This window comes from Nothobranchius furzeri, chromosome 8, assembly GCF_043380555.1.
Source record: "Nothobranchius furzeri strain GRZ-AD chromosome 8, NfurGRZ-RIMD1, whole genome shotgun sequence".
Lineage (NCBI taxonomy): Eukaryota > Metazoa > Chordata > Actinopteri > Cyprinodontiformes > Nothobranchiidae > Nothobranchius > Nothobranchius furzeri.
In genome coordinates, this window is record NC_091748.1 from 46,691,796 (window position 1) to 46,707,732 (window position 15,937).

At 39.8% G+C, this 15,937-nt stretch overlaps 2 protein-coding genes across 3 annotated transcripts in view; both read right to left on the bottom strand.

The window, feature by feature from the left end:
• LOC107397097 (flavin-containing monooxygenase 5) overlaps nt 1–3,513 on the bottom strand; it is a 49,470-nt gene extending 45,957 nt beyond the window's left edge. For both annotated transcript variants that reach the window (XM_070554064.1, XM_015976994.3), the window contains exons 1-6: nt 3,223–3,513; nt 2,704–2,844; nt 2,439–2,627; nt 2,163–2,328; nt 1,779–1,921; nt 1,320–1,516 (exon numbers count right to left, since the gene is read on the bottom strand). In XM_070554064.1, the coding sequence (XP_070410165.1) occupies nt 1,320–1,516; nt 1,779–1,921; nt 2,163–2,328; nt 2,439–2,627; nt 2,704–2,835 (827 nt within the window). In that variant the 5' untranslated portion in view covers nt 2,836–2,844; nt 3,223–3,513. The remainder of the gene's footprint in view (nt 1–1,319; nt 1,517–1,778; nt 1,922–2,162; nt 2,329–2,438; nt 2,628–2,703; nt 2,845–3,222) is intronic.
• A 1,138-nt stretch (nt 3,514–4,651) lies between these two features.
• si:dkey-239i20.4 lies at nt 4,652–15,445 on the bottom strand. Its single transcript, XM_015976995.3, is given in 12 exon segments — nt 4,652–5,968; nt 5,970–6,224; nt 6,300–6,369; nt 6,440–6,512; nt 6,596–6,717; nt 7,313–7,546; nt 8,831–9,030; nt 9,149–9,291; nt 9,381–9,546; nt 9,636–9,824; nt 14,974–15,110; nt 15,300–15,445. Coding segments are annotated over 12 exon segments (1,758 nt in total). The 5' UTR covers nt 15,364–15,445; the 3' UTR covers nt 4,652–5,863.
• Nucleotides 15,446–15,937: the final 492 nt, after the last annotated feature.

Here is a 15,937-nt window from a genome sequence, read left to right on the forward strand (position 1 = left end):
ATTCAAAACAACAACTTCACTTTCAGTTTTAAAAAACTTCTCCGTAGAAATATTTTTGAATTTGACTTTGATGGATGTGTTAGTGTTTACAAATTTAGTCTATAGTCATATTGAGAAAATTAAATATTTGATTAGTATGTAGGTTAGGCAATAATATAAGCTTTTGCTTCACCTCAATTATTTTGAGTCATGGAAAGTTCAAGTGTTCATGTGTATGTGTGTGGATGATGTATGTACTTATGTGTGTGTATATATATATATATATATATATATATATATATATATTTGTGTAAGTAAGGGAATATATGTACTTATATGTATGATCTTCTTCAGTCTACATGAATTACATTGTTGACTGAATAAAATAAATACAAACAGAAAATATCCAAACCGACTGACAGCTCTGCACTCAGACATTTCCAAACAAGAAGAAAACAAATTTCAAAAAGAACACGCATTCAAGTCATTAAATGTAACCTCAAATAGACAATAGAATGGAACAATCAGTCCATTACTCAACATTTTTTCATATTCCATTTTATGTTTTAACCATTTTTTTCTTGATTTCTGACAGGGACCTCTCCTCTGTCCCAACCACATTTACAGTAATAAAATTACAGCCTCTGCAACTTGTTTGGGTCTCGTCTACTTCGGCAACCGGTGCCTCCATCTCACCGTCAATAAAGTTGTATTTTCTTTCCAGAAACATCCAAGGGAATCCCCTCAAGAGCAAAGGACATGGTGTGACCAAATATGGTTAATTGAGAGCGTTTCTGTATGTAAATGACCGTGAACGGAAAGATCACCTGGGGAAGCACAGGTGGGATTTATCAACAGTCGACTACAGAGGAACACGCATACGAGTGGCCACGGCAAGTCAGGATTTTGGCCGTTCGTACAAAGATACTAAACTTAATTCATAGGAAGGAATAAAGGACAGTTTCTATTATAGTCTAATGAATGAGGTCCATGGAGTGGACACCCCATGATCTTCATGGTGTTGGATGACATCTTGGCTGACAGGCCTCTGCAACCTTGCGAGTCTTTTAAGTGTGGTGGATCCCAATTACAAGATTTTCAACCCCCAAATATGAATTTGGTTTGTAGTTTGTGAATGTAAGTTACTTAACAAAGACAGGCCTGGGATTTATAGATATATTATCAAGATTTAAAGAAAAAAAAGTCAGCCGTGGGAAGATTTCGAACACTGAAGAAGGTGACACTTCTTTCGATTTAAAATGTTTAAGGTAGCCTGCTGATGATATTACATCAATATATAATGGTTTCAGTAAAAAAAAAAAACTACAAGAATGCAGTACCTGTGCTTTGGTTTTAGACTGTAGAGAGCATGGTTGAATCTGCGGTTGAGCTGGCTCTCTCCCAGGGAACAGAAGACACCAAATGGGAGGATTCTACGGAAAAAATCAACCACTCTGTTGAATTGCAAATCTAGAGGAATCCCTCCTTCCCCGACTCGGTTCAAAATCCAGGCTCCCCTTCGAGTGCTCAGGTAAAGCTTTGGAAAAGAGGAAAAATTGTCAGCAAGTTCATAGAGACACAAACTAAATATTCGGAGGCTGTCAATATATCAAATAAAGACTCTTTCATATGGTCAAAGCTCTGATTGTTGCTGATTTATTTCATTCGAATGTGCAGCATTTTACAGAATCTGATCATTTGTAACAGTAATGTGGAATATTTGATAAAAATAAAGTGTTTTATTAAATATATTTAGATCACAAATATTTCACACACGTAATAAATGATCTTGGTCTAACCTGCTTGGTGACTCTGCTCAGTTCAACTGCGATGTCTCCTCCTGAGTTGCCTATTCCGATCACCACCACCTTCTTATTCCTCCACTCTTCAGGAGTTTTGTAGTCTCTGCTGTGAAAATACTTCCCCTTGAAGGTTTCAATACCTGAGAAAATAGAGGGAAAACATTTTTTTTTTACCTGGACTCATTGCAACAAACTGGAATTGAACTAGACATTGACGTTTTTATATAAAACACACAAATCAAACCTCAAGTTTCCAACATTCTATCAACACTGTGGTTGTTGGTGATAGTTGTTGATACAGTGATGCTGTGTGAAAATGACAATCCCCTCAAACTGTGCTTTGTGAACATGGAGGAGATAAGGGTCTATACAGCACCTTACCTGGGAAGTCATGGAGAGGGAGGTTCGGCTGGCAGTGATGTCCAATACAGATCATCACTGCATCAAAAATGTGTTTTTCTCGTTTCCCATCCCTGTTCTCGGTTTCAACGTCCCACTGGCCTGATCGGGAGAAATCTGATCTCCGTTTGATCTGCAAGACTTTGGTCTGGACACACAAAAACAGAAACAACTGGCTCGTATCAGAACAGTGTTTATTTAATCAACTGAGTGAATGGTTGGTTGTTTTCAGGAAACGTAATCAAAGTTCTTTCTCACATTAAAGCGTATGTGCTTGGTGAGCTGGAAGTGGTCAGCATACATCCGAAAGTAGTCCATGATGAGGGAGTTGTGCATGAAGTTTGGGAATTCTGCAGGAATGGGGAAGTCACTGAAACACATCATCTCCTTGGAGGTGTTGATGATGACTGAGTGGTAGATGCTGGCCCGGTCTGGTTCTGGATTCTCCTGCAAATGACACAACCAGAGGCTCAGAGGAAGCAGAACTTCATCTCCTCCTCCAGCATGCACCATCATCACCCACCTTAAACCTCCAGAGACCTCCAATGTCATTGCTGCTTTCATAGCAGATGGGCTCCAGCCCTTCATCCAGGCAGCATTTAATACAGGCCAGACCTGAACTCCCTCCTCCTACTATGGCCACACGACGAGTCATGCTGCAGCTCTGGGGAACAAGTCAGTTCAAAAGGGATTCAGCTGCCAGCAACGATCAGGCAAACATGCAACAGACACTGCAAGCACGCCACAAAAATTACTTTGTGCAGTTCACTCTCGGTGATTTTGTGTTAATAACCAGGTCTTTTTATTTTAAAGCCTTCTCGACCGCGACATCGATAAAAGAACGTTTGATCTGAGCCCAGAAAGCCTAGGTTTGTCACACACATGTAGAACATTAGCAACATTAAATGGTCAAATTAAACTGGAAAACGGAGCAACATTGAACGCAACGCGAGGCGAAAGCACGACGCTCATAACAGCTGGTGCGTTAAAGACCATTTTTATCAGTCTGAGAACTAAACTTTTCATGTAAAAGTGCGCTCACATGTCACAAAAATGCGTAGAGTTCTAGCGTTTACTTCCTCCTCGGTCTGGAGACGAAAACAGTTCCTGTTGTGGGATCAGCTCTGCGGTGGGCGGAGAGTTTTTCTTTTTTTCGCAGAAGAGGGAACGTAAACAACAAGACTTCTGCTGTGGAACAAAAACGCACGCTTCATTAAATAATCGCTTGAAACTAGCAGGGGGGGGGAATCACCGACTTTTAGAAAGCATGCTATCTACGATGATGACCAAATGACTTTTACAGGATAAAAACGTTTTATTGCCTTTTGTTTCTCAATTATCACCACGCCCAGAGGGCAAACACACAATTCTGATACATAACGTGTTTTTAGTTATTTAATTTATTTTGGGGTCAACTTACGTTTGCAGTCTGCAACATTTTAGAATAAACCCTATTTGTAATATTTTACTATTAAATATTAACAGGTTTTACGCTATAGTCTAAAATAAGAGTTTAACCTGTAATTTCCTACAATCGGTAGTAAAGTGTTGTTAGCTGTTCTCTTCCCAAGATCATAAATCATCTAATTTTAAAGTATTGTCACACTTTTTAGACAAATTCAAAACAAATAATGTCATACTTAATTTTCTCTGCAGCACCGCAAACGCGTGCTCAACTCACAACCTGTCTTTATCCCCTCCCCCCAACACACACACACACACACACACACACACACACACACACACACACACACACACACACACACACACACACTTGTTTTCCTGCGTTTCTGGTGCCAGGTATTTGTTTTGTGTTTTATTTGCCTCTTAATCTGCAGTATTTTTCCATTTTATTTTGCTGTCTGATTGGCTGTTTCATTTGTGTGCAGGGTGAACTATGGATTTTGGACTTTATATTTTGCCTGAGTCAAGGCTTGGTTCACCTGTTAATAAATAACCAAACATTCTCATGTTAAGTAGTTTTTAAACTATAAATTAAGTTATTTTGAACAGAAATTGAGTGTAACATTTTTATGGTAATATTTCTTTTGCAAGAAATTGCATCATAAACAATACCCCAAATGAGGTGGTTGATCTAATCTTGTAGACCGAACAGCTTTTGGCAGTGTAGGAGTTTAATAGTAGCTGAATCTTTCACTTTTGACTGATTCACTCATTTGTTATTGTTGGACAATTAACTCCCACACCCTTTGTATTTTTCTGATACCTCTGCTAGAAACAGTCACATCAAGACTTTCAATAAGGCCTAATCACTCTGCAGGGCACTGCTTGATCACACACACATCCAAGTGTTTAGTTAACCAGTAAAGGCCTCACTAATGGCTGTATAATGATCAAACTGCCTTTATAGCAGACCTGAATTAAGAACCTTTGTACATTTTTCAAATTTGAACCTAAGCACAACTCACAGCAGCAGAGAAATGAATGCCCTCAGAAACAGACACACACAGTTCTTGATCATTATGCACATTTATTTTATTCAAGAAATGTCTCTTGCTTTCTTTAAAAAAAAAGTAGTTAATGTTGTTTCATCTGCCAACAAACAAAAGTCTGGGGTTTTAATTCTTGGTCCTCTGCTGCCATTACCTGGCCACACGTTTCAACACGAATGTAAAAAAAACGTTTCAGGGTTCAGCAAAAGAAAAAAAAAACCTAACAAATTAATGACTAAATAGGGTAACAATATACTTAGGCTAGCCTTATTGGTAGCGTAGGCTAGCTTTTTTCTGCTGTCATCATTAACGTAACCAAAATGGTTACACCTTCCGGAGGAGCAGCAGCAGCAAAGAGTGTCAGGCACAAGTAAAAGACATAAAGTACCAGAGAATATGAGTGGATATGAATGACCGTGTGTCAATTATATTCTTTTGGTTGCGCCACTTTGAGAATATTACAGTGGCCGTGTGCAGGACACAGCTGCCTGGAGCGCATCAACAGCACTCTCGGATTCTCCCCTCAAAATAATACCCGAATGTTAAGAGACCATATAGATCAGGTGTGCCCAATCCTGGTCCTGGAGGGCTGGTATCCAGCAGGATGTAGTTTTAAACCTGCTTCGATTTCAATCAGCAGGTGATTCTCGTTTAAACAATTTGAAAGCTTTTGTGTAATAGCTGTAGAATTCCACTCTTAACTTATTAAGTGGATAATTTTGTTTTTAAATTTAAAATTTTGACTAAAAGGTTTATATTAGAATAATTCAACAGTCTTCAAGTCACATGTGAACAATAAAGCAATGACAGGCTCAGCTGGAGACCATTGAACTATTTTGCAGCCAGTAAGCTGTTGTGTCTAAACCTCATTGTAGGGCTGGGCAATAAATCCAAAATGTATCGTTATCGAAATTTCGGACTCTTGTCGTGGTAATTTTCCCCCTTGTCAATACATTTGATAAAAAAAATGAAAAGATGTGTGTAGGTTGGCAGTGTTAGTGTCCCTTTAAGAAGCTGTACCACCTAAATGTGATTCAATGTAATACATGTGATAGCGCCATCTAGTGGACAACTTTTGTTTCTGCACATACCTGTAGTTATCATCCATTTATCTTTATCGGGGTGAAATCCTCAATATATCGTGATACTAATTTTAGGCCATATCGCCCAGCCCTACCTCATTGAGAAAAATGTTAGGTTTGATTGATTTTGGAAATTTTTATTTCACATTTACTTAAACCAAAGATTGCTGAGGAAAACCTTACTGATGTCCAGAATCTGAGAGAAATGTTGACATATTGGGACAGTGTTGTTTTGTGACAAAAGCAAAATAAAAAACCATAGTTGCCCCAAATGTAATGAACCAGGGTGAAAACAAGATAGGCTTTGTGGCAGCTGGTTCTGCCACCATTCTGGTTCTGAAAGGCTTGTAAACTCGACCCCACTGTGTGAGGATGGCCCGTCTAGCACCTGCCCACTGTCCCGACCCAGTGAGACGATACTGGTACGGTGTGCAGGGCCCAAAAACGACCTTGGTCCAGAGTACAGGATCCGTCAGAAGAAGTCTCAGGAGCCTGGGTTTAGCCCCCACCTGTGATTAAAGGTTCATCAAGAAAATTTGATCTACAGATGTGTCCAACATTTAACAGTATTGGTAGGAACTAACCTCTTTAGCCATGAAATCCATGTATGAGACGTAATCCACCTGTACAGCAGCCTGTCTTGGGCATGGATAGCTGAAATCATGTTTAAAAAAGTAATAATTTTGGTTCAAAGCTCCGCTTTCAGTTGTAGGATTAATTCTACCTCTGCATGTTTGACTTTCTCTCTGCCTCAATGACTCCCAGCATTTTCTCCTTGGATGGAAGTCGGCTTAAACCTAAAAGATGAAATACACAAACTCAAACAGTTTTTTTCCTCTGTGTCCCTGCTCACTCCACCCCCAACGGCGCACAAACACACCTGAAAACACCTTAACAGCCCAGCGCGCCTGCATCTCCACGATGGGCATGATTGGTCCTTTTGCTTGCAAAATACCCACAATGGCCAGTGTGGGGTGTTGCAGAGTGGGAGGAAACAGTTTTCTACATTTATGAAGAAAATATAAATATTTTTATTGTTTCTAATGTGAATATTTCTAATTTTATAATGTTTTAAGTGTAAATACATGTAATAAACTACATTTTTTAGATCAGTGGTTTCCCAACCTGGGGTCTGTGACACCCATAAGCGTGTCACCACAAGATTGCAGGGGATCCCCACAAATTTGTTTGTGCTTAGGTAGTATGGTTACCAAGATTGTATTTAAAAAAAAAGATTTATAAAGTCACAGTTACTCACATGTGTAATCAAAACTCCATATAGAGTTATAACTATGTGTGTGTGTCTGGTTAAGGTTCAGGTAGGTGCAGGAGTTGGGAGTAAAAATGTTTGGGAACAACTGTTTTAATTTAGACAGATGAACATGTTAGACGTATAGGCCTATTTATTTATCAATGGGTGCTGGTTATGTAACTTTTTTTAAATCACAGCTTTGACTTTTAAAATGTAAGTTAAGGTGATTTAACAATCAGTAATGCACACTATTGATTCCTAATTTATTTAAAAGTAAGTGATTACATAAAATAGTAAGTTACTAAATTGCATATTAGTATTTAAATATCAAACTAATTAACTTACTTGTACAGAATCAGTTCACCGTAGGCTCCCTCAGACAGAGCCGAGGGCAGGAATGGGATCGTTGCACTATAACCTGTGCAGAAGACTATAGCATCAATGTCCTCCTCAGTTGTGCCATCTTCAAATACAACTCCTGATGTTTTGAATTCTCTGATGTTGGGCTTCATGACTAAACCCCCTTGAAGTATTCGATCTGGAAGATCATCATTTATTAATAGTCTTTTGTCCAAAGCTCTGTGAAAAAGAAAAGTACATTTATTAAATTATGTTTTCAAATTTCACATCGATATAGCCATCATTTTAGGATTTGTTTATCTGACCAACAGCTTGGGAAGGGCTTTGTTTCTCATCATAAACTGAATAGTTTACTAGTCTCTTTCAGGTTTGTAGAAAGTCCTTCATGGTGTCTTTAAATTTCTCCTCATGCCTGAGGTTTTGCTTCTGCAACCACTGAATGTACGGTTTTATTTTTTATTTTTTTTGACAATTTCTTAGTTAATGCCTCATCTGCTATGTAAACTCTGACATGTCCTTTTCCAAGTTGGCAAGAGCATGTGAAAAAAATCTCCTTGACGTGTCAGTTGAAAATCTCACACGCAACGGCTGCTGTTCCCAGGTTACCCCCACTGCTAGGCAGGGTTTATAATGGCAGCCTCATCTCTACTGCCTCCAGATTCCGCTAATCACCATCAGCTCTGCCGCTGTCTTTATATTTGAATCTGTGGCAGTGTGCACAAGGGGAGGGGCTGCTGGTAGCCTGCTGGTGCACAATGGGCGGCAATTAGCCGCTGGATGATTATAAAGGAAGATGCCACAAAAGACAGGGGAGTGCAGATGTGGGGAGCTGGGTTTGCTTCCGTCTACTGTGAACGTGGCGGTTACACTGCACCTGTATGTGTGTCAGGGTGATTAAAGATGTGTTGGAGTCGGAGATGCAACATGTGTCCTTGTGTGAACAGACTGGTAGCTGCTAAAGTGGCACCCGACGTGGGACCTCCCACATACAAACTCATGTTGTATGCTTTTCAAGATCCTGATCTTAGTTTTTGTATCTGTCAAGATCTGCCCCACCGTATTTAGCCTCACTGCTGACCTGTTATGTCCCTGCAAAATTGTTACGTTTAGGTCAGAGTGACCTCCTGGTGGTTCTGCGGGCGAAGTGCAAGTCCAGGGCTGATCGTGCCTTTTCAGGTCCTCGGCTTTGAAACCAACTGCCACTAGAAATAAAACAGTCCACATCGCTGCCCACTTTTAAAGCTATAGGCTTAAGTTTGATTTTAGATCGATTTCTTATTTTTTCTACTCATGTTTTAATGTTTTGATCATCATTGTTGTTTTATTGTTTTTAACTTTTATTGCCTTTGAATGTTGTATTTCTGTATTTCACTATGTAACTGTTTTATTGTATTTTAGTTGTTCCTTATACTATGTTAAGTACCTTGGACCCCTTGATTGTGGGCAAGAAGGAGCTTTAAAAATAAACTTGAACTTGAAAATGTGTCATCATCAACTCATTACCTGTGTTTTGGTTTCAAGCCATACAGTTTGTGGTCACATTTGTTGTTCAGTGCTCCCTCTACCACCCAGTTGACCAAAGTCCCAGGAAAATGCTTTATCAGAAGGTTGTTGAACCTGGTGATCCCTACCATGTCCAAAGGAAGGCCATTACGAGACTTTCTACCAATCACCCAGGCCCCCTCACGTGTACTGAGAAAAGTCTGGCAGGGATGAGAAGAAGAGAAGCTGTAATTTTACAAAAGTACAAAAACAAGATATTCTGTTAAAAAAATATTCTCTTCAAATATTTTAGCTTTCCTGTTTTGGTTCTATTCCTACCTTCTCTGCTGATCTGCTGATCTCTACAGCAAGATCTCCTCCAGAGTTACCAATTCCAACAATCACCACTTTCTTTCCTCTGTAGGCATCAGGATTTTTGTAATCCCAACTGTGAAGAAATGTTCCACAAAATGTCTCGTGTCCTGCAAGAAAACAGATGGTGCCAATGTTAAAAACAGAGACTTCAGGCATAATTGAAGGCTAAATGGTGATAAGGCATCAATTAGATTACCTTTAAAGTCAGACAGAGGTAAGACTGGTTGGGTGAAGTGACCTGAACACACTAGAACTGCATCAAAGATGTGCCTCTCCTCATCACCATTCTTGTTAATCGTCACCACTTCCCACTGACCAGACTGAGAGAAGTCTGGGCTTTGTGTGACACTCGTCACTTTCATCTGAAGAAGTTGCACCAAAAATTACAAAAACAAACTAATCCACAGAATTTTGGCTTTTACAGAAAAGATAATGATAAAAAAGGAATGACCAGGAAGTTGATGAATCTGAGAAGGTGAAAATGCTCAGCATAGAGTCTGTAGTACTTCATCAGAAGGGAGTTGTGTGTATAGTTTGGATAATCATCAGGCATAGGGAAATCACTGAAGCACATCATCTCTTTGGAGGTATTAGCCACCAGAGAGCGATAGATGCTGGATCGCTGTGGTTCAGGAGAATCCTGAATACAAAGGAAAATTAAGTTTTAGTTAATAGAAATGATGTTAAAGATTTGCGAAAGGGGTTGTATCACACCATTTCATGCCTTCCAGAGAAACGACAGGCACAATATATGATAAAATATTTTCATTGGCACAAATTTTCACAGTTTTTTTCTGGAAATGTAAGTTTTCGTAAGCCATTACTTTTACCCAGAAATAAGACTCTTGGATTCGATGAAATCCTGCCACTATCCATATAAATTCTACCCATTTCATACTGTAACCTTATTTCCTGGAGGTCAATGTGTTCCACCCAGTGATTGCTGAGTAAATCTGGATTTGAGACTACTTGGGTGCAGAGGAGCAGGAATCAGCCCCATCCAGGCTTTTCCAACAGTTTAACCCTAAATAATAGTTCTTTGTCTGCGTGGGTACTGAGTCACCCAACGCCATTATGAATCGGCACAAGGGCTATGCAACAGGCCTGCAGTGGATAATGGAGACATGCCAAAATTTTTAACTATCCATCGAAAGTGACGGAGACTGTAAGCTTGTGATTGGTCAGGACGCTGCTTCCTTTAAATTCGCCGACAGCACCGCCATTCCTCCCTAAAAAAAATAAAGATTGCTGAAGATATATAATGGCAAACAGAGCAGACACCTTGTGGAAAAAGTCAGAATATGTAAATGTTTATTCCCCCATGACTGAGGTAGTACAAAAATACATAGAAAGTATTTTCTTCGTGAAAGGAAATAACTGGAAATATGGGTTTGGATGTGGCGACCACGTGAAGAGGTGAAGGAGAATGAGGGACAAATTTGTTCATGCTAAAAAGTCTCTGAAATACATAAATACAATAGTGAATGCACTTTTGTGGACCTGATACACATCTGCAATAGTAGCATGATACCTCCAGAAAAATGCTACGGCCTCTGTTGTCCTGGCAGGGAATTGCTTTGTGACACTCCCCAGGTGACGGGTGATAAGTATGAAGGGAAAACATCATTAATGCATGTGTGCGACTCCACCTTCAAGCTGACAGAGAAGTATAGAGAGCCTAGCTTTTGGTGAATCTGAACCGCATTAGTTTATTAATTTGCTCCCTGTTTTCTCATCGATACTGCTGTGCATGTCCTCATAACACTGTCTTTCGCTTCTGCAAGCCACACACACACACCTCAGAATGGGAACGCATATCTGCCCAAGGTGTGAACCCATAATCCGGTCCCGAACCTGACCGCACTGATCCAGATGTGAAAACCCATAAGACTCCTCTCTTTCCATTCGGCTCATGGGTCCCTGGAAAAGGGGGGGGGGGGGGGGGGATAAAATAAAGCAAGCTAACGGGGCTAAAAACGTTATTTTCTAATCCACTTTGCCTTATGCCCTGAATCACACATATGTTGTACTTCAATTTAAATGAAATGTAATAATGTGTCACTGTGTTTTGACCACGCCTGTCACGTACTTTGAGATTTATCAGTTTGTAAATGATTTGTAATTAGCACGACTACAAATCAGACGTTAGTACGTCGCATTTATGACATCACCACAGAATCTCTTCTCCCCTAGTGTAGCTGCTACTTACTACATGGCCAGATTTATGGTGGTTCTTCCCTCCTGAAAGAAGGATTTGAAATTCGCTGAATTTACAGACATTTTTACTCTGCTTTTCTCCGTGTCTGGTTTCATATCAGTTTAAAAATAGCATGGCAAATAACCAAATTGCTGTACAAAAAGAGGCTCAGATACATTAGTGGAAACAGCAGAAAACTGCGGAATTATCTAAAATGCATAAAAGGCATAGCATAAATAATCAAACATAAAAAAACTGATTTTAGTGATGCACATTTGTATTCCTGGATGTATTTTCACACAAAACCTAAAATAAAGTTTCTCCCGTTTGAAAATAAGTACTTTCTTGGCATCAGAATTTGTCTTTAAAGGCCCCATGTGTGAAATCCATTGAAATCATGATGAAAAAATGCAACTCTTTAGCACCATGCAGTTTAGAGAAAGTATTGCAGCTATGGTGGCTCTCTCATGAGTTTGACTGTATAATCAATTTCTAACCTGTGTAGCTTAACCCACACAAAGCTTAAAACAAGCTACTTGACCTCTTTAAGAAAGCATTTATAATTATGACTGTTTTATCAGCCTTCCAGGTCAGAAGGAAGCAAGCTAGTTGTGTTAGATCTTGAAGCTGTCACGATTCACACATGGAGGAGGGGTGACGTCAGCCAGGAAGTCAGGTGTTGTGAGGAATTGTGTTCCTCTGAAATATTCTGTCCCCCCGTGTCGGGAGATCGCACTTCAGGCTATTTTCACAACATTTGTGATAAACTTTTATGGGAAAATGATGTAATGAAATGTAATAATGTTATGCTTGTGGTTGTTTTATCTGTAATTCCTCCTAAAAACAATAAAAAAGATACAGTAAAAGCATTTTTGTTCACTCTTTTGCAGCAAGCTTATTTAGCATTTTTGAAAGTTATGTAAAAAGATGTAATCTCATGGTAGTGTCACGAGCTACAGAGCTACTAGTTAGCCATGGCTAGAGGAAACGCTGTGTATAAACTCCCATGGATTACCAGCAAAAGGAGAACAAAGTCTAAAGGTAACGTATGAGAAGAAGCCCTCTGTGCGTCTCAGTAACGCGTGGAGAACTACATCGCCGTTAGTAAAGTGTTGTGGAGATAAACTAAACAATGCTGATTTAGCCACTGGCTAGCACATGAGCATGTTGGGCAAGACGGCAGGTTGCGGGAAGAGAGGAGACTTGAGTAGAAGTACTTTGGAACAGACACGTTGGGACCGGATCGGGAGTTCTGGTACTGACACGTTGGGACCGGATCGAGAGTTCTGGTACTAGGAAAAGACGGATGAACAACTTGAGGTGAGTTTGGGAGCAGGGGCGGCGTTAGGCCTGGCAACTTGAGCTCAAGCCCCAGATGTTTTATGAAAAGCCCCGGAACTAAATCGTGGAAGTAACATGCAGTACCAAAGTCCAACAGAGAGGGAGCAGCTGGCAGTAGTTTGTATACAGCCTGCCTGAGCCTCCACCACTGAAGAAGAAGCCCTTCAGCAGCCGGTGTCGGTACAGTATCTGCTCGGGTGCAAGATCGGCTCGGGGTCCTTCGACTGCCGATGACGTCAAACTACGGCAAACCCACTCGGACAAAATACACTACACATCTATACTGTTGGAAAGAATTTAGCAGTTTCGTTATTAAAATAATGTTTCTTAAGACGTAAGTTTGTGTTTATAATAGTATTTGTAAAATAAAACACTATATTTGATTCATGTTGAACTCCTCTTTGAGCACATCCCTTGAAGGATCATAGGTATTAGCAACACCTGTGAAATTGTATTTGCAGGAAAGAAGTGTGTCCCGTTTATTGAAGTATTTGTGTTGAGTTTTTGACGTCTTGTCCATGCGTAGTTCAGTTACGCTCATAGCTGCTAGCCAAAGCTCTGGAGTTAAAGGTTTTCTGGCTTTACCAAAATATCTGTCTGTACTTATTTGATTGATGGTAGTTTTACTTTCTATTAGACTCCAAATGTAATCATTTGGCACGTTTCTAATTCATAATTTGTAATAATGTAATCGGCGATATTAGCATTAGCATTCCTATGGGTTTTTCCATGTATATTAGCATTGCGCTAACCACTCACTGCCAAATTGCAGCCTTTGCCATTAGAAAATCTCCTTTTGTCACATCGCAATTTAATTGCACATGCAGTTAATCGTTCAGCCCTAATATACATGCAGCTCTATGCTAAAAGTGTATTTTCAAAGAGGTAATGATGGATTTCTTTGTAAAAGTTGTCCATCTTTCCAATAGAAAAAATTTGCCTGGACCAACGTCACGTGATAACAACGTTACGTGATTACGTAATTCCGTAAGGTTCATGTTCAGCCAATCAACTACTTAGCCGTCATCGGCAGTCGACGGACCCGAGCCGATCTTGCACCCGAGCAGATCTTGTACCGACACCGGCTTCTTCTACAGTCTCTGCCTGAAACACGAGTGAAGATGGACATAAGGACGTTTTTTAATCAAAAAGTACGGCGACAGAACCCCAGCTTTGATGATACTGGTGTTGACTCAGGTTTGTGAGTCTTATTTGAAAATATTTGTTGTGCTGCTGGTTTGCCTAAAGTTAGCTTATCAGGTAAAGTTGTTGGAGAAAGAAAGGGAATATTTACTATCATCTCACACTAAACACAATAGGAACAATACTCTGCCCTGAAAATGCTTAATATGTAGCTTCCGATTAAAAATTATGTGGTACAAGACAAATATATATGATGTTGACTAGTGCGTGTCACGTGTGTGTGCGCATGTGTGTGTGTGTGTGTGTGTGTGTGTGTGTTAAGCCCCGGATCTTCTTCATCCGCCCGTTTGGGAGTAGAGACACAAATCAGAGGCTGGTGTCCAGATAATAGCGGGCGGGGGTCTGAACATATGCAGATTTCTTGTGTTGTGTCTTTTGATTGAAAAGTTTTTTATTCAAACTAACAAGTAAAGCAACAGCGTAGCTATTCTTTTCCATTTCTTAGATGAATTAGCAGACTCAGGGCGCACTGCTGCCCTCTGCTGGTTCTTTCAGGTTACAGTCATAGTCCAAACGGGTAACTGGAGCTGTATGTCCCTAAACAGCTACTGTATTTTAGATGGTGGATGACCATGGAGCCTCGACCACAGTTTATATATATAAAAATGTATAATTTCAAGTTGAGAGGAATATTTAGAATTGATGTTGGTGAGAAATATTAGTGAAAAAGGACAAGTTTGTGAACTGGAAACACAGGATTTGATAGTAAACTGGTAAAAAGATCACACTGCCTTTAAAATTCACAGACATCATAAGTGAAAGTCATGGCACATATTATACAGTATTAGAAATAGCGTTTTTAGCATTCATTTTTTTGGTCCGGAAGCAGATTGGCGTGACTATAAATCAGGCTTTTGAGCTAAAAAGATAAAGCTGCTAAAAGAGGAAAATGTATGTGAATATGCATTGGGGGCATGAGGAAGTAACAATAGGGCCTATAACATGGTCAAAAGCTCCAAAAAGAGGATTTTCCATGATTAAGACACTTTATGAAATCTGCGCATGCAATATACACCTTTTACAAAATATTTAACAAATATGAAATTACCTTAAAGTTCCACAGACCACCAATGTCATCACTGCTTTCAAAGCAGACAGGCTCCAAACCCTCATCCACACAGATTTTGATACAGGCCAAACCTGAAACACCTGCTCCAACCACAGCAACACGCTGAACCATTGTTGCTAAGTAAATGAAAGCAGAAATGTTCACACATGGCAGCAAAAGTAATAACCTCTCTTGTCCACAGACATAATGTTCTCATTCCCTGGACTACAGAAACAAATATAGTGCTTTTTCCATTCATAATTTTACAAAAATATTTTAAATGTCTGACTTTAGGAGAAACACCAGCTGCTGTCGGTCGTTCTCACCTTCCTCTTTAAGTTGATGAAACATTCTGCAGTAGGACTCGCTTGTCAAACAGGCTGTAAACATGCACAGACTAAACTGTTGTGTAGGCGTTTCTAGCCCGTTTAAATTCAACCCCAGTTTGACATTTTTTAAATTATCTATTTATTTTTACCGTTTGTGGTTATTTTTTAAACACATTAGTAATATATTAAAACCATACAATAGGTCAAAATATTGTATTTTAAAAAACAAAATACAGCAAATCTCCCCTGTCTCAAAAATGGTTTGATCCTGCTCACCTTTTGGATCTGAGACTTCCTGAGTGGCTGCTGTTAGGGTGACCAATCCTGCTTTCTGTGGGACAGTCTTGAATTTACATTATTTTTCGCAGGTCCTGCTAATTGAGACGCCGTCCGGCATTTTTGACCGTCACCCATTTCGTCTTTGAAGCTTGCATAAACTGACTGTGAGACGAAAAAGCAGCTGTCAATCAAGCTAGAAGGCGGGATTCGACGCAGCGCGCGCCGCTCACGAACCTCCAGGGGCGGTTCTAGACCAAATTTTTCAGGGGGGCCACAGTGGGGCCAGTATTTTTTCATGGGGGCGCAAGACAAAAAAAGGGGAAAATTAGGGCGATATCAAAATTCTTTTTTGTCTC